Genomic DNA, 24,416 nt, shown 5'->3' with positions numbered 1-24,416 from the left:
CCAGGAAGGCGCAGGCGAGCACAAAGCGGCGCGGGGGTGGCCGCCCGGCCGCGGAGCCTGCGTGCAGCCGCCCGGCCCCTGCGCCCGCAGATGCGGCGGGGGATGCGGGAGGGACCCGCCCCCAGCGCCTCCCCCGCCGGGCAGGGCCGGAGCTCCCGGTCTCCGCCTGCTCCCGCGCCCGGGCGGACAGCGCCGCGGCAGCCGGACCCGGGGTGCGGCGGAGTCTGCCAGGGCCATGGGGCACCCGCCGCTGGAGTTCAGCGATTGCTACCTGGACAGCCCCAATTTCCGCGAGCGGCTGAAATGTTACGAGCAGGAGCTGGAGAGGACCAACAAATTCATCAAAGACGTGATTAAAGATGGGAACTCGCTGATCAGCGCTATCAAGAGTAAGTAGTAGGGGGCCGAAGGGCTTGGCGTGTCCCCCTCCCCCGCAAGGATGCTGATATCCCTGCCTTATTTTCATGGTCGCCCAGCTGCCTCGTTGGGAGGAGGCTTAAACAAACCTCTTTGATAGGCACAATTGTTCTTTGCAAGCTTTGGGTGCAAACACCCTTCCTTCTTCAGGCAATAGGGACAAAGGGGTTTGTGGCCCGAAGCTGGCAAAGAACATTTCCCTCCCCCCCCCCCCAACTACCTACTTGATCTAATAAAAGATATCACATCTTCCCCCAAAGAGCCTTGTCTGCCTGTGTCCTTAGACCCACACAGCTACAACCAACAACCACAACGTGAGCAAGGAGCTTGTTTCATGGTGGTGCGTTTAGACTGCAGAAAGAATAGATCTAACCTGTCACTACAAAGGGCTTCTCTCTCACCTATGATATTTCCTGTGGCTTTGTATCCAGAGCTCGTTATTTCTGTGTGCAGCTTATGCGGAATATTTTTCTGTTCTTGCTGCTGACCTTTTTTGAACAGGCCTTTTTGAATGAGTGGACTGGAGTGCCCAACATATGTATTTTCAGTGGACTGTGTGCCATTGATAGGTGATGTTTCTTCCAAGGCACTGAAAGGGGTGGTAGTTTTAGTTTACCAGCAACTGTTTTATCTGCTTGTTTTGTTGAGGCTGTCAAGCAGGTAAGTATGATATGATGCAAATGCAGAAGTGCATTTAGTGTTTTCCTGTGGTAGGCACCAGTGTTTTCCAATGTAAATCCTACCTCCTTTAAATAAGGAATATTTTATTTAATACAGTAATGTTAAATACCATTTCATAATCTGATTTCCTTAGTGTCGGGCCTAACGTATGGCAGAGCCAAGACCCACCTTTGTGAGTGGTAGGCAAGCAAAAGCAAACATTTAATGCATCCAGCTCTCTCCCTAAGACATCATACTGTTTTGCTACCATGGAAGTTATGTAAGCCTTAGTTCCTTGTAATCTATATGTGCTGGCCAGTTTTATCATCTGTTTTCAGAGTTGAGTATTGCTTTTGGAGTCAGAATAAGTTAGAAGATGACAAACAATAATTAAAACAATATCAGTGAAGGTGGAACTTCCTGCTGTGCTGACATGTCCCCGGATGGAATAAATCCTAATACAGGGGGAGTTATTTTAAATTATTACATTATTCAGATTTTAATTTTTGACTGAGTTTGTTTAAACTGTATGGTCCGTGGAGCAGTGATTTAAGTTTTGCTTTATATATCATACCAGATATAATGTCATCTCCAGGTAAATAATATGCTCCTCATGTAAGACATGAGATTTTTCTGCTTATCCGAAGACCAGACACAGCAGGTCACCTCACTAATGTAGAGCTTTTCAGGGGAACAGGCCACTTCTAGGGTAGGAATTGAATGTTCTGTGTCCTGTTCAATCCTTATTATTTGTATGAAGACTCCCAATTAATATCCATTTCCATAGTGGTTTTTACTGAAGAGGATAGTAGCTTGTGGAAAAGTAACTGAGAATATGCACTGAGAACACTTGCCCACTGCCAGGATAGAGTTGGATGCTAATCAGTGACATGGAAATGAAAATTTTGGTAGCCTGTCAGTTCCCTCAGACATCCTTTTGTGTGATCAGTTGTTTATATTGATGTAAGGTGCATAAACCTCACTTTAGCCCTCTCAAAGGTGAGTAAATTGCTACCTTTTTTGGTTTGGTAATACAGCCAGACTAGTCGGTTTCTACTCATAAATTAAGTTCAGAAATGATCAGGTTAGACTTTTGGAGGTGGGTCTTTCCTTTTTTTTTTTTACTTGAGTAGATTTAGCTGACACCAGTTAGAGGTGAAAACTTTAAAACGCTTCCAAGTGACCAATAGACAACTCAGTTTCCTATCTGTTCACAAATATCTAAATAGATTAAAGACTATTTAGGTAAGGTAGATGAATTTATAAGTCTGCAGGGCTTGATGAAATTCATCCTATGGATGTTTGCAGAGCTAAATAATCCATTAATTGTTAGCAGTCATCGTCTAAGGCACCTGGGGTACAGGAAAGTCCCAGTGCCTGTCTTCAAAAGCAGGAAGATGGAGGATTCAGGGAGTTGCAGGAAAGTCAGGCTAACTTTGATTCCTGGACGGATTTTGGAACAAATGGTTAATCAATCATGCAAGTACCTGGACGATAAGATAACCATCATGGTTTTGTCAAGAACTAATCCATCAAACCAGTCTAATTTCCTCCTTTGATACACTAAGTAGCCTAGTGGAAAAGAGGTGGGAAATGGTGGATGTGATGTATTTTGATTTTAGTAATATTTCAACAGTGTTCCACCTGACAAACAAAAAAAAAGGAAGTTAAAAAAAAAAAGTCAAGGCTCTCCTAAGGCTACATGGCCCAACATTGTTAAAACGCACAAATTTTTTGTTGCCAGTGGCATATAGTGTTTCAGTATGGCTACCATCACATCTAGCCACCTTTCAGACCCCAGCCCAATGACCAGGTACCCATTTACGGCTGGGGCAGCTGGGGTTAGTTCCCATAGCAAGGCTCAAATTTCCGCCTCTAAAGATGTAGTACAAAACCTTGACTGCTCTGTTATGGCACTTGTCGAAGGATGTATTGTCTGGACATAATCATCACTAGGCTGGTGCACAGTTCCTTGAAAAATAATTTTCAAGTAGGTATCAACAATTCCCCATCAGACTTGAGGGAGGAATGGAGGGGATGTGTGTCAAGTAGGCTCCTGTCAGGATCTGTCTTGGACCCAGTTCTGCTTAGTATATTTATAGATAACCCCCAGAACCTTTTCTGCCATACTTCAATGTAGCTGGCTGTTCCCTGTTTTGTATTTGCATGTTTGATTTTTTTTTCCCCCCCCCACTTCAAAAGTGTCCTGCTTGGTACCCATCTTCACTGAATTTTATCTTGTGCATTACACTGTACCTCCCTTCAATCTACCAAGATCATTTTGATTTCTGCTCCTCTCCTCTGAAGTGCTTGTCACCAGCTTGGAATCATCCAGACATTTTCACCGTCTAAGTTGTTCTGCTTAATATAGCTATATATCACATATCTATAGGTATATTAAGCAGAATTGGATCCAGGACAGATGTATATAAATTAACAACTTGGATGGTGGGCCACCTTCCCACAGGCTTAAATGCCATCACTGCCTTGCAGTTGTGCATTTTAATTTAAAACTGTGTGAATGAGGGTAGGCTACATTGCCTTGGGGGAGAATTTTGACTTAGTAGCATTTTCTATTACTTTGCTCAGGTATAAACGATGTCACAATTAATGTGCACAGCAGTGAAGGATTGGGCCTCATAACCTTTCAGCTTTTCCAGAGTGGGGGCTACCCGTCCAATATCTTTCCACCTTTGAACACCTAGTGAAACTGATGGATGTTTGGAATCAAGGAAGCCTTTCAAGTTGGACTTCATCATGTATCTGCAGGTCAATAACTACTAGTTTGTTCAGGCTGTAAGACAATGTCTTTCCTCCCTTCTATTTCTGATTTACCCATTACTGTGATGTTGAGATGTTTGCCTGGTTTCCTGGGCTTTATTTTAAAAAAGAGAGACACTCACTCACTCAGAGGATATCCTATGGTTAGGAGAGAAATGTTTGAACATAATAACTACAGTAATGAGGGTATCAAAATCGTATAGGTAGATATCTTGGTGCATTGCTGATTAGCCTGTGCCTAAGACATTTATTTGGAAAATGGTCCAAGATATTGATTCCTTTTATTAAGTGTGCTATTAAGTACATTAATCCATCAGTTTTAAAGTTTTGTTTATTGGATACATATTGTTGTGTAGTAAAAAACAGATGCATATATCGAAACCTAAGATTTCAAGCAATCTAATTGCATTCTTTATTTTGCTCACAGGCATCTAATAGCCAGACACCTGCTGTTTCAAGATGACAAGCTGTACAGCCTGATTACAGTGGCAGAAGATTGCCAGTTAGAGGGCTGAAATGCAGCATTGTGTGTCTATATATATATATATATATATATATATATATATATATATATATATATATATATATATATATATATATATATACATACGCACGCACGCACGCATTGTGTGTCTATATATATATACGCACGCACGCACACACATATCCTTTTTGCAAACTCAGCACATTTAGAAAAGCAACCAAGGCAAAAATATAATTCTTGTATTACAAAGACACAGGATCTATTCAGACTTATGACACACATAGAATAGACCTTCGACTTAGCTTTACAATTTAAAATTTTCCTGCCTACTTATTTTCCATTTTCTGTATGCATCTATCAGCAAGTAAGAGTAAAGCATGGCTGTCTCTTCTCTCCCTTAACTATAATGATTTCAGTATAGTAATTCTTGACTTGTAACAGCATAAAGGAAGAACTGGTTCCCAGTATCCAGAATTCTATAAATATCATTCTGGGAGCCAAAACTTGTGAGCCTAGCCAATGGAGATGTGCAAGTACATTCTTCTGTATTGTGCACTGGGACAGCCTTCCCATCTTGAATAAGAGTCTTCCAGATGTAGATAGATTTCACTCCCTCATATTTATTTGTTTATCTCCTTGACCCAATTGCTATTCCTAAGTGGCAAAAAATATTGTGTGCAATTCATTAAAAAACTGAACAACTTAATAAATTGTCCACCAAGGAAAAGTAGCCAGACTAGCCAATACATTCTGTAGAAATGTCTACTAGAATCATGAGAGAATTTATTTTTTTAAATCTGTTCTGGCGTGCTAAATAAGAGCCAACAGAAATAACAGGTTTCCAAGGGAATTGGAGCACCTAGCACCCACTGGGAGTCATTCAAGTGCATGACTTGCCCTGAGATCTTTAGGTGCCTTTGTGACACCCTTAGGAGGAAGACAGTGAAGAAACGCATACACTGCTGAAGAACTCTAGAGTAGTAAATAATGCTGTTATCCATTGCTGACCCAAATATTTGTAGCAACTTTGTATATGAATTTTACTGCAGACTTAAAAATAATAATTTTAAGTGCATAGTACTGCAGATTGACAACCTTAAATGCTAAATGCAGATTCAAATGTAGGTGTTTTGTTTTGGTTTGAAGAGGACACTTGGTTTCTTTTATGCTAAAATGCACTTTGTCATCCCATCTTTAGACCTAACTCCCAAATCAGCTGAGTGGAAGAAATAAAGTGAAGGGCCTGACAGGGACTCACTCTTCTATCATTACGCTATCAGTAATTCATTGCCATTTATCTTAAATTGTGTGATCTGAGCAAAACCTAATGAACAGATTCTCAAAGCATCCTTGTTAATTACTTTCCATATGTTCACTTGACTTTTTTTTCCCCTTTATTAAGTAGTTTCAGATTCTGAACCATATTAGAGTCTTCCCTATTGGACTCTTTCCATAGAGCTGAATAGATTTCAACTGGGTCTGTTCCCTTAAATAAGTGGAGGGGGTACACTCACGCACCCCAGATCCTTTCTGAGGAAGGAGGGGGTCAGGCAGGAGATGAACAGAGGGAGATTTCACTCATAGTTTCCATCCAACTGTTGCTGGGAAAGGAAGGAGACCAGCTCCACTCATCCAACCCAAAAATGACAGGACTTGGGAGATTTGCCAAAACTCGGGATTATCCCTGTTGGAGGTTCTGTAGTATATTGACACTAGCTCTGGAGCATCGCTCTCGCCCATTCCCATCAGCCCAGCTGAGCTAACAGTGCTTCTTCCTCTGGCTGCTGTTTATGAACTCTGCTGAGGAAGCAGAGATGAGGGGAGACCACATTATGGTGAGCTTGGCCAGAAATGTTCCTCTACTTCGGACTGTATTAACTCTTCACCTGATTTGTTCATTAGGGTGGTGTCTGGGGGAAAGGAGGAGGATGATATCTATCCCGTAAGCCTCGTTCCAACCTGTAGTTTGTAGAGCCCCATCTCTACAGTGAAGGAGCCTCTAATCAGAATGGGGGAGAAGGAATGTTGCTATGGTCATGATATGTGGCAGTGACAGGTCCTTACTTAGTGACATCCTTCCCTAATTGGGCATCGGTAGGGTCAGATCTGAGAGTTAATTTACCAGTAGCTTTGGTTCGGTGTTCCTATCAGGACTCTTAAATCAACCCTGAAAGCAACTCAGCAGGTTGATGATTAGTTTCCATCTTCCTTTCATGTTTCTAATGGAAAGCAGAATCCCATTTTCCCTCCTTGCCCCTGCATCTGTTTCTTCAATCTGCCCCGCAAGCGAGATTGCAAACTGAAGAGAGTCTGGAATGATGAGTGCTTTACCAGGTCATCAGAGCTCCTTCTCTGCCTCTCGCTCCTAACGGGGGAGATCAGAGGTTCTGTATCTAAAATCCAGAATCATCAGTTTGTGACCAGCAGCGAGACCACTGCATAGGGCAGCAAGGGCCAGTCTCGTTGGCATGTAGCGGTGCTGATAGGGTAGAGCATTTCCCTCTATTAAAGAAGGGGCCAAAGAACAAGGAAAGACTTTCAAGTCAAGTGCATGTTTGCTTTGAAGACTTCTGTAACTGTGATATTGAAGTAGGGCATAAACAGCAAAGCTCTTTACCATTAATCATTAATGTGACTGTGCCCTTTCTGAATGCTTGTGTTTGTGCTGGACTGCTTGGGCATTAGTGAGACCCTTGCTTTTCCCTTATCGCAAATATTTGACAATTGGAAAACACAAAAAAGGAATTTGTGGCCAAGAAGCCTTGACCATGTTTCCTTGCTGCAGAAAGAAAGAGGCGACGCAGACTTCCTCTGTGGTCTTCTGCATGTCACAGTTTCTTAATTTCTCCATCTGTAGAACATGTCTAATATATCACCTTTTAAAAAAATACTGTGTGATCTTTCAGTGAAAAGTACTATATGGGGCTTAGTCTGAGATGCTGCATTCATTCACCTCCATAGAGTTTTAAAGGGACATTTGATTTTGACATCTAGTCAGCTAAGACCAGCACTAAACAGTTGTATTACAGCTGCCCTGAAGTCCTGCTGCGGATGTTTGTGGTTTTACAACAATATTTTGCTGTCTTTGCAAATGTGTTTCTCCCTTGTTGCTCTGTGAGGCTCACACGGGAAAACAATGGGATGCAGTGAATGTGGCTGGACGCAAAACAGTCACATGCACAAGCTAAGATGTCTGAGAGAGAAAAACAGTATTTTTCAAACTTGGATCAGCTATAATTATCACAGGTGAAAAGTGTAACAGTAGTAGGTAAGCTGTTTTGAGGCACAAGCATGTTGTGTACTTCCTGCCATCTGACTTGAGTGGTTAGTAATGCTAAATTACTATTTTAGCCGTGTGTATGATGCCCACACAACAATTACAGTCCAGTGCTTTTGGATTGGAGAGAGAGGTAGTGATTAAGAGGTTAAATTTTCCTTCCCTCCTGCCAGCTCTGTTCTCTTTTCTCCCCCTGCCACTCCTCCCCCTACAAAACCCTATGGTTTTAGGTAATCTGCCAGCTGAGCTCAGGCGCTATATAGCTAATAATTTCATTTGGGGCTCGGTTAGTCTCTTCTTTCTGTGAAGCAGAAACACTCCAAAGCTTGACTTAGGTTTTTTCAAATATCTCCCCTCCTTTTTCTGCTGTGAAAGAACAGAAATAGCTACAAACCACTCTAGACATTCCTGCTCTTCTTGTCTTCATGAGCACTATTTCTTTGTTGCATAATTCTTACAAGAAGGAGACTCTTTCTCTGGCCACATGGGGCTTTGTATGAGCAAATTTAGCTGTAGCAGCCAATTCTCTTCACAGGAAACCCAGACAGAGATAAACAACAAAAAAGAGACTCCCCCTTACAAATGATAAACTGTATGCCTGGAAAGCTGCAAAGGGAGCTCAGAAAGTTGGAGCAGTCTTAGCAAGAGATTTTAGATCGACGCTCCCAGGAAATAATTGGAGCACTTCTAAGTTCAAAATCATTCTAGAATAAGGCACTCGGATAAAAAGCCCGGAGGTATGATTAAAACAGTATGTCTCCTCCAAGGGAACTCGCGTGTTGTGATTGTTGACAGTGAGCAAGCATGTCCTGAAGAGGTGAAAAAACTCATTACTGTATTGTAGTGCTATTTAACACTTTCTGTTAACATTGCAGAATGGCTGAATGCTACACTTCTGCAGCTCCCTGTGGGTGGGGAGTGTTTGTGGGGACTCTTCACGTAAAACATCTTTGTCTTCATCTTCAGAGCGCTATGGGGACTCCACAACAACCCATGTCTTGAAATGTTTTCCTAGCAAATCAGCCTTCAGACCCTCTGTTTCAGCAGTGATGCTGGTCTTTGCATCCCTAGCTCATCCTATCTGTACTTCCACCTCTCTGCTGCCCCTGCTCTTAAGTTCCCTGCTAAGCCTGGTAGACAAAGCTAATAAGCCACCGCTTTGCTTGCCACATTATTCTGCCTCATTTACCTTCTCTCTTCTCTTCCCAACCTCTTTCCCCCTCTTCTTTGCTACTCCTCCTGACATTTGCTACTCCATTTAATTTTGTTGCTGAATTTACAGATAGGGACATAACTAAAACCAAAACAGCCTTTCATGTTGCACTTGTCATCCTTTCCAGGAACTATGGGATTAGCACAAATTTATCTTGGGGATCAGGCTTTGATTGTAGAGACCCATGTTTCTGACTGCCTGTAGATCACCATGTCCTGTGGCCTGTAGAGTAGACAGGAGTCCGGAGCTTAATGGTGCAGCAATTTTGAAAACTTGGCTTACACAGTATTGTTGCTATGGACTCTGTGTTTAGTTTGTTTTTTTGTTTTGTGATGACATTTTTTTTTTTAATAATCTGGTTCATGTAGTAAACATTTGTTTTCTGCGTAAGGTTCTACAAAATTCTTTTCTTGTCCTTTTCTCCTCCATCCTAGGTCTCCTTTGTCCAGGCATCACTTTGTTCCATTTTCACTGACTCCTACTTAGCACATCCAGTGGGGAAGCTTTTCTAAGTTTTCTTCTTCAGAGGTCTCCAAACTCATCTACTTGATGGAGCACTCCAGCAATAATAACCAGATGTTCTTGGGTTTCTGTTTAAACCTTTCTGAATAAGTCACTCTCTCAGCTCATCCACTTAACAGTACCATGTTGATTTATTGATCTTCCATGCTGACAGGGCACAGCTCCTTGTGATATAAAGATTATGAAAATTTTATCTATTTCTTTTTGAGTTCTTCAACTTGACCCGCAGATCCAGCCTCAGATTTTTATCTGTACAGACTAGATTAAATATTTCCTCACCTTGTCACCAGGTTGTTAGCTGGTGTAAATCAGCATAACTGCAGTAGCTGTAATGAATGTCCATTAATTCAGATCGGCTAAGAATTGAACCTAACACATGCAAAATTACATGTCACTAGGCTGTCTCTGTGGTGATGTGGCTACAGCACATTGCAAACTTGTGGGAGAGATCAGAGTGACTTCATGAGACTGGGATAATGTCTTGATAATGGATCTTAATGCACTCTTGTGATGCAATAACTTTAATGGCAGTATAATATAAACATTAAGAGCCTTGCCAGATTTGAAATAGAAGATATATTTTAAGGCAGAAAGACGATTGCTTGAGGAATAAAAAAAGCAGTATAAGAAGAACAAGTGTATTTATGGTATTTCTCCTCCATGTGTTTTAACAGTACTGGTTTTGAATCAGTCCTATACTTTTACTGCACATTGTTGGATGTACTGTAACATTGTGGCCCCAGACCCTGTATCCTCTGTCTCCTTGCATCTCTTGCACTATAAAATGTTTTGGACTGTTAAATTGTAAGTTGGATTTTGTAAAGTTATACATGTCAAGAAGCTGTGAACTCTTATCTTGTGGATGGAGGAGCACAGCGTTCCCATGTAGGTATGGGAGGGTGGGGTGTGTCTGTGGCATGGCGCATGTGCTGTTTCTGTTTTTTAATCTTACTTAACATGACTCTCTCTAGATGTAATTTTGCAAATCACTTCTGGACCTATACACTATACAACCACCTGTTTAGCCTGAATCTTTTTGCAGCATGAGGCACAATAACTAGAATGGTTCATATAAAGAAGAAAAGCGAAGCGCCTATCTGATCATACAGGAGAGAACAAGTTCAGCACCTGTGATGGAGACTTTGAGAGAGGAATGAGAATTGCAGATCCTTACAGGCTGTTGTTGATTTGACTGGAAATTGTATGTCCTGTAAAATCAAAGATCTGATTATGTTCATAAGCAATTCCTTTTAACAGAATATCCAGCCTACCTCTTTGCCTAAAATGCACCCACATACAGGGCAGACCCTGCCTACTCTGGCTACAGAAGTCACAGCTGAGAATGGAATGAGTGTAGTGCTGTTGCAGGGAGGTATGAAACTGGGATAAGTATGGGAGCAAATGTGGGGATCCCAGGGAGTGCTCTGCATGGCCTGAGCATCACAGATAATATGCTCTTCATAAGCTTCCCAGTAGTGCTGTTGCAGAAGATGGCTTTGTTGCTGTCAAAGCTAGACTTACGTGGATACAGTAGGCAAGGGTCCTGCCACGTGGAAGGTCTGGCAGTCTTGGGGGCCCTACTATTACGACAGCAGTATGATCTATGGAGTAGCCTGAGAGAAGGATTCAGTTCCCTCCAGCTACCTTAGTAGCCCTGTGGGCCAGGTATTTCTATACAGTGCCCACTTGGTTTCTAAGGATGATGGTTTGGCTCTGTGTCACTGTGTTTTCCCTCTTTTTGAGGCATCAGTGGCTGATACTTTGGACACACATGTTTATTTTTACAGTTCTGTACCTCTAAACAGAACTTAAATGATCATCAAGATAGGATGGCGGAGACTTCTCTCACCACACCCTTCTCCCTGCCAGTGCAGTAAGGACTGACATTTTCCCCACAAATATTAGCTCTGTGTACCCAACAGAACTTGGCAGTGAGTTGCTCACATTAAGTTATCCTGTTTTACAAAGAGAGCTACAGTTCAGAGCCAGCGTACGATACATTAATGAAGATATGTGTGGAAATCCTCCCTGCAGATACACAGAAGCCCTCTGTCTCATGAAAAGCCACTCATTTAACTTCCCAGTATACTCAAGTAATTTGGAATCTTAATAAGAGAAGCATAAACGGGTCTTCTGATAGCACCGGTCACAGCAAATGTGAAAGGCCTAACTTTGCATCCAGCTTCAGCAATAGAGCTGTTATTATTTGGATCTGGCTTTTTAATTCCCTCCCCCCTCCCACTTTCCTTTCTGATTCTCTCTTTCTCTCCTCCTGTTCACTCCATAATCTCTGTTCTTGATCAAGCATGTGTCAAGCTGGTGTCAATGAATAATTGAGAGATTGGGCCTGCCCCCATTTTAGGACCATAACTAAACTCGCATTGACCTTGGTGGGTGCAGGAGCAGGTCCTGACCGGTAGACAAATCTGTTCAAATACAAAATTACTAGTACCTGGTCAGATGTAATCTGATTTACTTTCTGTGTCTGGGTGGCCTTGTTTTCTCTGGCAACCTTGGCATTCCTTTTAAAGTGTGTATGAGGATGGCACAGCTCACTCATTACACTGATACGGTGATATTCTCGTTGTGAAACTTGGACTGAAAACAACATAAAGCTGGTTATTTTTCCAAATTGTTAGTGTTATTTACTTAATACCCCATTTCTTTGGAGCCCTTGTCCTGATACAGGCACTGAACAAAGTGTGGTGTAAACAGTCCTACTTGGAAGAGGCAACCCATTGACTTAATGCATGGGAAAATGGAGCACCCCCCTTTCCTTCTTTTAAGCTTTGCAACTCGGCGAGCCCGGGGCAGGCTCACAAAAAGAAACAAACAAAATATGGCTCCCCTTTTCTTTGTCTTTTATTTTCTGACCTGTTCCTCTCCCTGTGTGCAAGCATGACTTAAAGCCTCTCGTTTCTCCTTTCTCACTGTGGAACCTGTTGTTCCCCTTAGGCTTAGAGCACTGGTCAGCAACACGTGGCCCACTGACTGGATTTGACCCATGGGGCCATCAGATCCAGCCTGTACAGCTGGCGGGGATTTGGCAGCATGCAGTGGCAGAGGGCTTCACTCTTGCAGTGCTAGGTTGCGGGCCCTCACCTGTGCCATGGCCTTGTGCCAAGGAAAAATGGCGATGGTAGCAGCAACTAGCTCAGTCTAAGCCAGGTTGTTCTGGCCCAGTTGTTTTTAAAAGTTGCCAACCGCTGGCTTAGAGCACTGAAGTGATGTTTCTGGAGGCATCTGTGATTCACTGCTCCATGGAAACTGCCTTTCCTATGACAGCATAATTTGCCCTTGGCATTAACTGGTCTGGTCCAGAAAAAAAGCAAACAAAAGATTATCTTACCACAAGAGGTGGAAAAATAATTCATCATATGAGCTGTCACCTATCAATACATCGCCTTAGGAAGATCAGCTTGTGCTTTTGCCCACTGCTTGCCCCCTTAGCCCTCACCCACTCAAATTACGCCTCTTTTTTTGGGAAGGAGTCAAATGGAGCATAAGTCAGTTCAGTTTTCACTGCCCTCCGATTCATGGGTCTAGAGTTGTTACTTGATTTTTTCAGGAGAGATTTTTGAAGAGCACAAGTCACTGTTCTTGTTGCCTGTGAAAATTTTCTCCTGGCTCTTGGACTCTGCTCAGATAGAGAGCACACTGCACCCTAACCACTATCACCTGTTTTAAGGCAGCATTGCTCAGGCCACCTCTACAGCCATGGGAATCACAGTCTTAAAATGAAGACCTAAAAGCACCCTATGCTAATTCAGGAACCAGGGCAGTTTGCAAGGAAGAACAGATAGCGGAGGGCCTGCCAAATACATGCAGGGGCCTCTGGGCCCTTGAGCATTGCTGTGCTGGAGGGACAAGGCTTTGGTCTGTGACACCTGATTATTATTGACTGTGTGGCATTGCGCCAGAATGTTAAAGGAGTCACAAAGTCCATGTGTTGTGCTGACTGATCAGCAGCATAAGGTTGTGTGCAGTACGCTACAGAACTGATTTCAAACTCTGCAATGCCACTATTATGACTAGAAGACCTTGCTATAGTATTATCAGGGTATTCTGAATATGTGACTTTTCTCCCTCACATCCCTTTTTAAGCAAGGCACTATGGTTTGCTTTATATTATAATCTCTCCTGCTTTTCCAAGAGGAATCTGCAATTCGTATCCTACCATAGCAGTTTTAAAGCATACTTTCACCTGGAGAGATCAGGTCTTGTGTCTGAATGCTGATGCAGTGGGTTTGGGATAGGTACCATATAGCCCTGGTTTCCTTTGTGTTCCCATTGATCTTATTCATGATGTGTAAGAGGAAGTGGCCATCCCACACCAAGCTGGCAAGTCCCTCAGGCAGCAGGTCAGCAGGCAGGCAGGTTTGTTTTCAAAAGCTGTTGGGCACAATTGTTCTTTGATGCAGCTATAGAGGATCCAAGGCCCCAGATCGCTACAGATCCAGAACAGATGTGCCTCAATCTGGTGTTCAGATTGAGACAAGGGAGACTGGAAACAGTCATAAAATTCAGACACAATATTTTATATTCTAGTTGCAGGGCATAGTTCACCCTTTTCTGTGAAGATCTCTATTTTGTGGCCTTCTCATTAGATTGAGCCCCTCACAAGATAAAATGCTACATTGAAGAGGTGCTGGAGGAGTGCATTTGGTTTGCTTTTGTGGCTAGAGTGAAAGGCTTGTTGTTGTTCAGGCTAGTAGTAGGACAGCTTCCAAGGGCAATCTCTGAGGTCACGAATTCCTGCATAAACTACATCCTACTGGAGTCTGCTGACTTGGGAAATGCTGAAGCAGTCACTTGGCTTTCCATTTGTTCACAGACCTGGCAGCTTTGGGATTCATCCACTACTAAGTGATAAACCTCTGCTGCAGCTGGAGCTGTGGTAATCCTAGCTTCTTCCTAGTTAACTCTTTTATACTCACTGAATACGCACAGCCCATATCCTTGCTCTATCCACAACCTGTACAGTCACTTTAGTCTTGGCAGCCCTCTTGAGAAGGTTGCTATTACCCCAGAAGAGCAGGAGTAGGTGTTTAAGTTATGTCCAATTACATTAAATTCCTTATCCATGTACATGTGACAGGGATGCAGCAGAATTCAATGTATTTTATGGAGGGGGAAACTGAGGCACAGAGGGTTTAATCTACACAGGCACTTGGGCATCACTCAGGGTTGCATTGCCTAATGTGTAGGTACTTTGCTGTCTAGTGGAATTTTCTCTGCTCTGTGGTTTGTGCTCGGGCCCCACTCTGATGCTTGGGAAGAGTTTAGTACATCAGAATGGAACTACTCAAAGCCAGCAAGTTGAGGGTGTTGCTTAATTTTATTTAGCAGTAGGAAATGCTGAGGATCAAGAAGAGGCCTAATCCCAGCTGCTTTAAATGGAATTGGGTATCTAATTTTGAGCTGGAGGCAGGCACAGATCTCCTTTCGGATTTCTCTGTTTGAGTCCTTAGTCCAAATTCAGCAGGGTGGGGGTTTGAATACACGTCTCCCACCCAGGTAAGTGCTCTGACCACTGGGCTGTTGGGTATATTGGGAACCCCATGCTCAAAACAAAACCTTTGCCCCCCCCCCAGTTGTCTTTTTCTTTGAGACATGCTTGGTTTGAAGCCTGTCAGGGTTTAAACACAATCTAGGGCTGTGAGGAGCTCAACAGTATCAGGACTTAGACTGCTCTGTGCCTGCCTACTTTAGGCACCCTACAAGGTTATAGCTTCAGGTGGTAGTTGAATGGGATTTCAAGAATCTTAATGGCTTCTAAATACTGGACTTGGACATCTATATTTAAGCTGGAGAGATGAAAAGCAGCATACTTGTACCCTGTCAAAGTCAGTAAGGGTTGAGAAATGCAGCATCTCTCAGAAACAGGCCCATCAGGAGTTGTCCAAGGATGTTTCTAGCACAGCCTGTTATAGAAGCAGCTGTCCTGTGCATGAGTTGTGGTCCTTAATCACAAAACAGTCACTCCGCCCTCCCTCCCTCATCTTCTCACCCTTGCTGGCCTCCTGTCTTGTGAAGAATGTGGGAGTCATTCATGTTTTATGAATTGTGCTATATATAAAATGCAAAATTCTGTCTATGGACTTTGTGGCTGTTGCATTGCTGGCTGTAGAGTAGCTACGGATGTAACTCTGTAGCTAACTTTTGAACCGCAGGACCCAAAAACTTGCTGGCCAAAGGCAGCTCCAGTGGCTGATGCTCAGATGCACACTGACTGAGGGGGTCAGGCTACTAAAGAGGCTGTAGTTGTTAGAGGTACAGCCTGGTCCTAACTTCAGGGGTGGGTAGATAGGTAGGTATACAACTCAAATGGAATCCGCTTAACACAGTAAGGAAAAGGTATGTTTAAGACTGGGTGTGTAGTCTTTAGTTGTTTTAACCCTTTTCTCTCCATGTTCTTTTGGGCAAGTAATTGATAGTTGTTTTGATAAGGCAATGCAAAGTAGCTGCAATTTCATGGAGTCTTAAGCTTCTGTAATGAAGTCCAACCTCCACTGGGTCTGGTGAGGTGCTATAGGCAGTGTTGTAGATTATGCTGACCAGGCAACAAGTGGGGTGAAACCTGGGATTATGTTCAGAGGAAAGCACAAGTGGAGCCTATCACTTGGAGAGAGTGTCCACATAGAAACAGAGAGAGGGCAACAGCTCATCCCTGATGTTGTTTTTTTTTTTTTTTTAGTGAAGTAAGAACAATTAAACAGTCTGAGTCTTAGGAACTCTGGAAGGCTGTGATTGACTTTACGGAGGCAAGTAAAAATAGAAAATTCAGAACATTAATCAGGCTTTGTAGGAGGTGTTCCTTTTTAAAAGTAGGCTTCTGTTGCATCAGACAACACTGATTATCAGATGCTAAGTCTAGATTAAAGAACAAAAATGCATCTGTGAAAGCTGTAATGATGAACATCCAGTCCCTTACTATCTTTGCACAAGCTGCCTACCTTTGAGGTTCTGGTGGGACACTTTTCTCCTTCAATCTGCTGTCACCCGATATAGTTGGCAAAGTAGAGTATGGACTGCTGTTGCTGACATTTCCAAGGAAGGTAAGCACTGACTGTTGCCATAATTGAGAGATCTGAGGAAGTGGGCCAAAATGTTTATCTAGAAGAGCAAAGGTATAGCTTAGAAAGTCTGGAGGTCTTCTGCAAGGTTGGAATCAACTGCTGGTGCTCAAATTCTCAGTTGTCATGGAAATGTTCCCCTGAAAGGAAATGTGCATCTCTTTACAGCTCAGCACAAAATAACACCTAAAAGGGTAAATTCTGCTATTTATATATACAGGGCTGAAGTGTCCTGATTTAGCCACAGGAAGTGCAGCTTTCTTCCCTCTGAAGGCTCCTTCTACAGAGACTGGGAGTCTGGATTCAAACCTGTTGGCAGCTGTCTGCCTTGCTGATGCAGCCTTTGATGTTTGTTTGATGTGGTGTTTGGGGATTTTTTTTGTAAGCTCCTAACAGGCAGCCATGTATATATAGACTCTTCTTCTTTCCCACCTAAAATAATTACGGGCCTTAAAGAATCTTGGGCCTTGTTGGTCTACTGAACAGAAATGAAACCTCGGTAAGCCGCTTTCTCTCCCTTCAAGTCAGCATTAACTTTTTGTTTCCTAATCCTTTCATTCACACTTCCTAATGTGAACAGCAATGAGAAATTGGCACCATAAACAAAGCCTGGCTTATAGGCAGGTCACAGCCTATAGCTTTTCTTTACTGGAATGGTTTTTTTTGCAAGGACTCTTGCCAGAGTTAGATACTGCCATGTTGTGCTCTGTCACTAGAGTGCTTAACTAGCAGCAAGGTTTCTTGTGTCCATAGTGAACAGTGGCTAGAGTTTCCTTCTGACAGGCCAGTTACTGTCTCTAGGAAGGAAATAAATAGAACTTCCTCATTATTGCACTTTTTTCTCAATGACCTTGGGTAAAGGAACTCCATCTTATCTAGTGGATTAAATATAGGGCAGAAGAATATAGGCAAGAGGACTTGGATTCTACTCTAGGTTCACTCACTGACTTGCTTATTAACCCTTGGACTGACCAATGAGTGTACACTTTTTTTTTTAAGCATGTCCTGATAGTTTTGAGTATCTTGACTTTGAGATGTCTCATCTCAAAGCCAAAAGAGCAACTTTGAAGAATGTGGCCTTAATATCTCTGAGCCTCAGTTTCCCCATTTCTTACATGGGGATAATGGGGATGATACCTTATAGACTGTGAAGATTGAAATGGGTTAGTATCAGGACCAGGCTTTGAGGATGTTAAATCTTATGGACTTCTTTTAATGCAGGGTACTTGGGATAGAGCTCATTTTATGTGCACCAGCTGGGGAGCAGACTTGATGACCCAGGAGGTCTCTTCCAGCCCTGCATTCCTATGAAATCCACCTTATGGTTTGGTGTCCCATTAATCTATGTGCTAGTGTCCCATGCTTATAGCTAACTGCATCTTGACCCTTCAGGAGGCCACTGCCAGCATGTTTTGGACCAACTGATGGGTCCCAGCTGCTGTTGGCTGTGGGACAAAGTATCTCCATACGTTATCTGTGGGAGTGATTTAACTTGTTACCTTAGTATTCTGGGAAACTGGTTTGCCGACTGAACCCTTGCTTTATGGCACTCCTCTTGGCTTCTGATAGCATCACGAGTACAAAAAAAAGAGAGGATGATGTGGAACTAAAACTTGACCCCTGGTAAGGGGCCCAGATGGAGGCTCCCTTAAGATTTATTCCATTATGACTCAGATGAGACCAACAGAGATTCTGACTCTGCAGTGAAGCCAGCGATTGTGAGCGCTAAAACTTGGCTTCTGCGTGGCAGCTCTTTTTTTTGTTTGTTTTTTGCAGAGAAGATACAAGACATGGCTGTGTTCCTTTCCAAGGCAGAGCCTCTCTGGACCGCTTATAAATTGCTTGTAAGTTTTCCTCTCATGTCGTGTGTGACTAATCCGGCCCCCTGCCTGGGCTTCTCAGTAGTGCTATCTAAGGGAAATTCTAAAATCCCCTAAAGCCAGGCAGGCTCAGAGAGAACAGTGTCACTCCACTTTTATTTGAGAGGCAGAGAAGCAGCCATTCTGCAACATGCCCTGGGGCTTCCCATGTGTCATCTTTGCCTTAGGTGATTAATTAGTCTCCCTAGATGTTTGAAGAAGATGTGACATTCTGTCTCTGCACGCCCTTCGGAGCCCTTTTTGGCTGGGATTGCTGATGCTGTGCCTGGATGGATCTGTTATTTTCCATTTGTTCGCATCTGTGTTTAATGTTGCTTGTGCGGCAGGAGCTCCCATCCCTCCCTCTAACCACTTGCTTCAAACCAGAATCTGAATCTGTGGTGAGCTTGAGCTGCAATGCAGAACTTTATGTAATCCTGCAGTCAGTTCTCGGCCTGCCAGTTGCTTCCTATCCTGATTTGCTATTGCACGCCCAACCTTTGTTGTCCGACTTCTTCTGTTGTGCTGATCTGCTCTCCGCATGCTGGTCACCCACTGTCCTCTACAGACCACCTGCCAAGAAACAACACCAACGTACATAGTACAGCTTAGCATGGTTGCCTCGATTCACCTGCTTTCCATAGCGACTTCAGGTCTTCAAGCAGGAAACTTTACTTTTATAGATCACTGATAAGCTCTGCCCCTGTGCTGATTGCAGACTACTCCCTATTGGAAAATAGGAATGTCTTTCACCTGGTACTCCACAGAACATGAGATGAATCCACCTGACAACCTGCCCTCACAGCCTCTGCCTGGTCCCTTGCTTCAATTAGGACATGGATCACCAGCACCAACATATTCCATGGAAGTAGAATGGCTGACTTGGCATACCAGTTGTTTTCCTGCAGCATTGCTACAGAAAGGAAGGAAATGAAATCCTTTAGTTGTAAAGCCAAGTGCACCCAGAGGGAACCCAGTGGTTGCTGTAGGCATGCCACCATCCTAGGAGCCCGACAAGCCATGCCTGGAATTTAGACAGCGCAAGAATGCTGGCCTCTGTCTTTATGTCACATGCACACACCGACAGATTAATGTCACTAGCCTTTCATTTGAAGACATCCAAATGGTTTATAAACTCTAAAGTTTCACAGCATTCCTGTGAAGTCGTTGTTGTTGTCGTCGTCGTCTTATTATTTTGTAAAGATGTTAGTGTCAGGATTGAAGTTCAGCAGCCCAGCTCTGGTCCCTTAGGCCTAAGCAATGGGCCTTGCTCCCTCAACATTGCAAGGTTTCCTTTCACAGATTCACAGAAATTTAGAGTTGGAGGGGACTTTGTGAAGTCATCAGGTCCAGCCCCCCTGCTCCAGGCAGGAAAGACTGCTGGGGGCAAATAAGCCCCGCAAGGTGTGTGTCCAGTCTCCTTTTGAAGATCTCAGGGTAGGTGCCTGCACCACCCCAGCTGGGAGTCTATTCCAGAGGTTGGTCACATGAACTGTGAAGTTTTTCCTTGTATCTGAAACCTTCTTCTAGGAGTTTATGACCATTGCTCCTGCTTTTCCCCTGGGGTGCTTTGGTGAATAGTTGTTCGCGTAGCCTCTGATGCTCACCCCTGATATATTTGTAAGCTGCCACCAAATCCCCCTGAAGCCTTCTCTTTTTTAGGCTGAACAGTCCCATATCTGTCAGCCTTCCCTCGTATGGCTTGCTCTTCAGGCCTCTAATCATATGAGTGGCTCTTCTCTGGACTCTCAAGTTTTTCCATAGCCTTCTTGAAGTGCGGCACCCAGAACTGGACGCAGTACTCCAGCTGCGGCCTCACCAATGCAGAAGAGAGCAGGAGAATAGCTTCCTTAGTTTTGCTTGAGATGTATCGATTTTATGCATGTCAGTGTATTGTTTGCTCTGCTAACTGTAATATCACACTGGTGGCTCCTATTAATATAAATATGTAAGAAATCCTTTCCTAATTTTTGAACCCCCCATCTTTAAGTACTGTAGCTCCATAAGGACAAAAGTGCTAACAAATAGTGCTAGAAAATGTTTCTTTTTAACAAAGGATTTACTTAATCAATCTAAATGGGATTTCACACTGAAAACACACTTACTGTGCAAGGCACAAGGACAGCTTTTACATATGGTTTTCAAGTACTGCCTGAGAGAGTTGCAGACTATGGACCAGCCTCAAGATTTTGAATTGAAATAAAATTTGAAACCATCCTTTTCACCAGTGGACCCAGTTAGTGTTCTCCAAGTTATCCATAGGACCGCAGACCACCTTCTTAAATAACATTTGGTTTATATAAATGAAGGCCTAAATATGTTTGGCAAAAAGCCCTTCTTTCTTTTTTAGCTAATAACTACATGTTAGGAGAATACAACTGGAGCACAATACTTTTTTTTGCACAACTATCGCATTTTAACGTTTGTTTCATTAGTTAGGTTTTTTTGGTTGTCTGGTGCTTACACTTTTGTTAAACAAATTCATATTTTCTGTGTGAACTCTTTCATTTTCAGCCTTGCAAAAAAAGGAGTGCTTATTGGCCCTTCTGAAGGGCCAGAAAAATACCAGAAGTGAAAAAAAAAGTTCTTCGGGGAGTTCCATAGTTGTACTACTTGTTCACCATGAGAAATATATGCTTTTTAATTGGTGCCAACAGTACTTTCCTTTTCTTTGGGTAATCAGGTACATGTTTCAGAGTGCCCCTTGTACTTCAACCTTAGCTAGTATCCAAGATTCCCATGCATTTCTTTCAACAGTTATCAGTCCTGGGTTTAAAACAGCACCAGCTGTTCCCTACTCCACTGCTCTGCCAATGCTTTTGGTTTTTAGAATGGAAAAGTGAGATTTGAAGGAAGCCATATCAGATATGAGTGTAACTATAGTACTATATTATCCACTGTTACCAGCATATTGGGCAGCACCACAACAGTTAAAGCAAAAAGCTGAAAGCACCTCATTTTACGCTGCTGTTTTTATAGGCTGCAAACATCTCATTGAAAAACAAAGTAATTTTGAACTAGTGCAAAGTAATTAAGTGCTTCAAGTGCATGAAATATAAAGAGCTCTGAGGGCCTGCTGGTTGTTTTGTTCTCTTCCTTTAAGCAGTCAAATATATTTTCTCTTGGAAGATTTGCAGAATAAAAGTTCATTCTGATACTGAAGCTCCATGCTGAGGCAAATTTTCACAGTTTCGATTGAACTTCAGAAATTCAGGTTCGTAGGACCTAATGGAAATGTTGTGGGGCTTTTAACAGCAGCAGCACTAAAGGTGCAGCTCTCTTTCTTCTTGAGCCTTATATGAAGCCTTGTCCCTGTGTACTCAAGCGTCTGTGCTTTATTTTCTACTTGCTCCTGAAGGGCTCAATGGTGGGAAATGCAGAGCATAAGAAATGCTATTTTTCTCAAACATGAGATGTGTGTATCCCTCAATGAGAGAAGAATGCATCTATTGTCAATGACTCCCACTTAAGGAGTTGACAGGGGATGCATTATGAAGTGGACTGGTTTGCAGACATTGCTGTCCTTAGATTGAATTCTGCCCTACATCCATTTAACCCTACTGGTTTGTGTGGGATTTTTTTTGATAGTTCTAGTGGACTTTGAAGGGTTTATATATAAGGAGTTGAGACCTATGGACCAGATTCTGCTTTGAATTATCGATTATAGACCTGTGTTAAAACTCACTGCAGTCTCTAAGCACCATCCCACCAAAATGCCTCAACTCTGAAATCAATGTACTCTGACTGCATATGTATACCCAGATGTATCCTCAAGAAGGTGAGTAATCTGGCCTGACTCATACAACAAACACAATACTAAATACACTGCAGCTATAAAAGTGGAGGGTGAGGAGGGTGATTCTGTTAGATGAGGAAAAGAAAATCTTGAGGTCAACCTTCTAGGTGATCCCAAGTCTCTGGCAGCATCTGGCTAATAAAAAGTAAAACCAGTTATGTGGCTCTGTATCACTAGGTAATTAACCAACAGTACATGACGGCATATACACTGTTTTGCATTAATACAAGGCCAGGGAGCTGTGAATGGACATGTTAATAGGCTATTTATACCTAAAAATAGCCAACTGAGAGATTCAAAAATATAATTTCAGGAACATTCCTTTAGAGAAATCCTTTCTAATATGGTGATGGGTATTTTATTTTTTTAACCATTGTTCCCAAACTGGTTTTTATTTTTAAACTTCAGTAGTAAAAAGAAAATATTTCAACATTAAGCATCCTTTGAAAAGAGTTGTTGAAAAACCTGTTTTTACTTTGCATGTTAAGCTCTCAGCTGTCTACTAGTATTCCTATATGTTCATCATTTAATGAATAGTTTACTGTTACGTATTTAATTGTGAGTTCTGTCCTTCCAACGTGTTGGTCATCCTCCTAGACATTTTTATTTCAAGCTGTTTGCTAAAGCAGCTTTCAACATACCTTTGAGGATATGCTTGATCTGCTCTATAAGGATATCTGACTGGGAAATCTTTCAACCACCAAAACCATAACGGAGAATTGTACTCTCTTGTTTAGTAAGTAACTGCACGTTTAAGTCCACAAGGAACACCATTTCTTTGAAAGAGCAGTGAGACCAGAATTGTACCTGCTTTTACATTATGTTGAAAAAATCCATTTAATCGTTGATCAGTGACAGGAACAAACCATTTAACCAGTGAAGTGGTGGGGAAATAACTGGCAAATTAAAATAGTTTATTGGCTTTCATGTTCTGAATCTTCCTTTCATTAGAACAGATTTACCCAGTTCCTCCGTGTATCATAAAATCCATAGCTTCTCTACAGATCAATGACTTGCCCATGTCATTCAATGCACCACAGCACTTCTGCTCTTCTAGTAACCAGCCTTTAAGTAATTTTCCACACCAATTACCAAATGCTTTGCTAATTTAAACATTATATCTCTCTATTTCCCAGTTTCAAGCTCTAGATGCTAGTGTCTTATTTCACTCAGCAGTCTCTTTGACCATGTGCTAAATATTATTTTCTAATTTCCAGTCTCACAGTCTTCTACCTCTTCCTTAGGCAGGCTCGTGATCAAGGCAGCAACTTGTTAGGCAGGTTTGTATTATAATATTTACTCCCTGACAAAAAAAAAAAGTTAGAAGTATATAGCAAGGAGTGCATCACAAGATACATATATACTTGTCACCCAGTGGGTGTGTCTACCCATACAGCTGACTGCCACTGAGAGGTTGATTTGTCTGACTTGCATTATATAGAAAGGTAATGCTTGAGTCAGAATTTGAATCCTGTTCGCTTGATTATTACTCCTGTCCTGAAGTATTTCCAAGTTGTGATCTATGGTTGCCCAAGCTTTTACAGTCTACAGACAACTGGCTAGGTGCATAGTGCAGTTTTTCATTTCCAGTTGCTACATTGCATTATAAATCAGCTCCAAAACATGTATTAACATGACATTTCTACGGAAGCAACTGCTGTGAATTGCTAATGTTCATTTGTAGTACTTGGACGTACTGGACTACTTAGATCCCCAACCCTATCTTCCTTTATTTTTCCCTTTAGTGTTTAAAAGGAAATATTTTCTGGAGTTGTGATGGTTTTTTCCCCATCTTTTCAGTTCATCTTTCTATTGGTGCAAAGACCAAAACACTCTAAGTCTTTCTTTTCTCATTGAATGTTCATAACTCCCTAAAAAGAAAGCTAAGAGGGAGAGATTTGGTGGGTGAACAGGCTGAGGAAATAGCCAGTTCTGCACCACAGACCATGTTATTGCTCCTAAGAGAAGGCAGCAAAGTAGTAGTTAGCTTTTACTTCGTGCTTTTATTTGGTGTCGACCAAGAGACGTAAGCTTATACTTTAAATGTGATGTCAGTTTGAGCAGAAGTGGATTTTTTCTCAGCCCATATTTGACTCATATACACAACCTCCTTGAAAACTTTCTAAAAACAGCAAAGAGGGACTTTTTATGGATAAGTTGTATTTTGGAGGCATTTTTGTCTTCCCTCCCACTTGATTGAATTTAAGATTACTTGCCACTGTTCCTGTGAAAGAGGAGTCTGGCATTGATACTTATAGTAATGGTGTAGGATGTGATGAAGAGCATGGCACAGTGGTTCGAGCAGAGGATTGGGAATTAGGATCCTTGGAG

General features: G+C 42.4%; 1 protein-coding gene across 1 annotated transcript in view; it reads left to right on the top strand.

The window, feature by feature from the left end:
- The first annotated feature begins 36 nt into the window (after nt 1–36).
- OPHN1 (oligophrenin 1) overlaps nt 37–24,416 on the top strand; it is a 105,534-nt gene continuing 81,154 nt past the window's right edge. Inside the window, exon 1 of the mRNA XM_090059037.1 lies at nt 37–389. Within this exon, the coding sequence (XP_089915163.1) occupies nt 236–389 (154 nt within the window). The 5' untranslated portion in view covers nt 37–235. The remainder of the gene's footprint in view (nt 390–24,416) is intronic.

Source organism: Crocodylus siamensis, chromosome 8 (assembly GCF_052110815.1).
Source record: "Crocodylus siamensis isolate JL-2025a chromosome 8, ASM5211081v1, whole genome shotgun sequence".
In the NCBI taxonomy this organism is placed as follows: domain Eukaryota; kingdom Metazoa; phylum Chordata; order Crocodylia; family Crocodylidae; genus Crocodylus; species Crocodylus siamensis.
The sequence above is the reverse complement of the archived record's forward strand: the minus strand, read 5'-3'. Positions and strand labels throughout refer to the sequence as shown.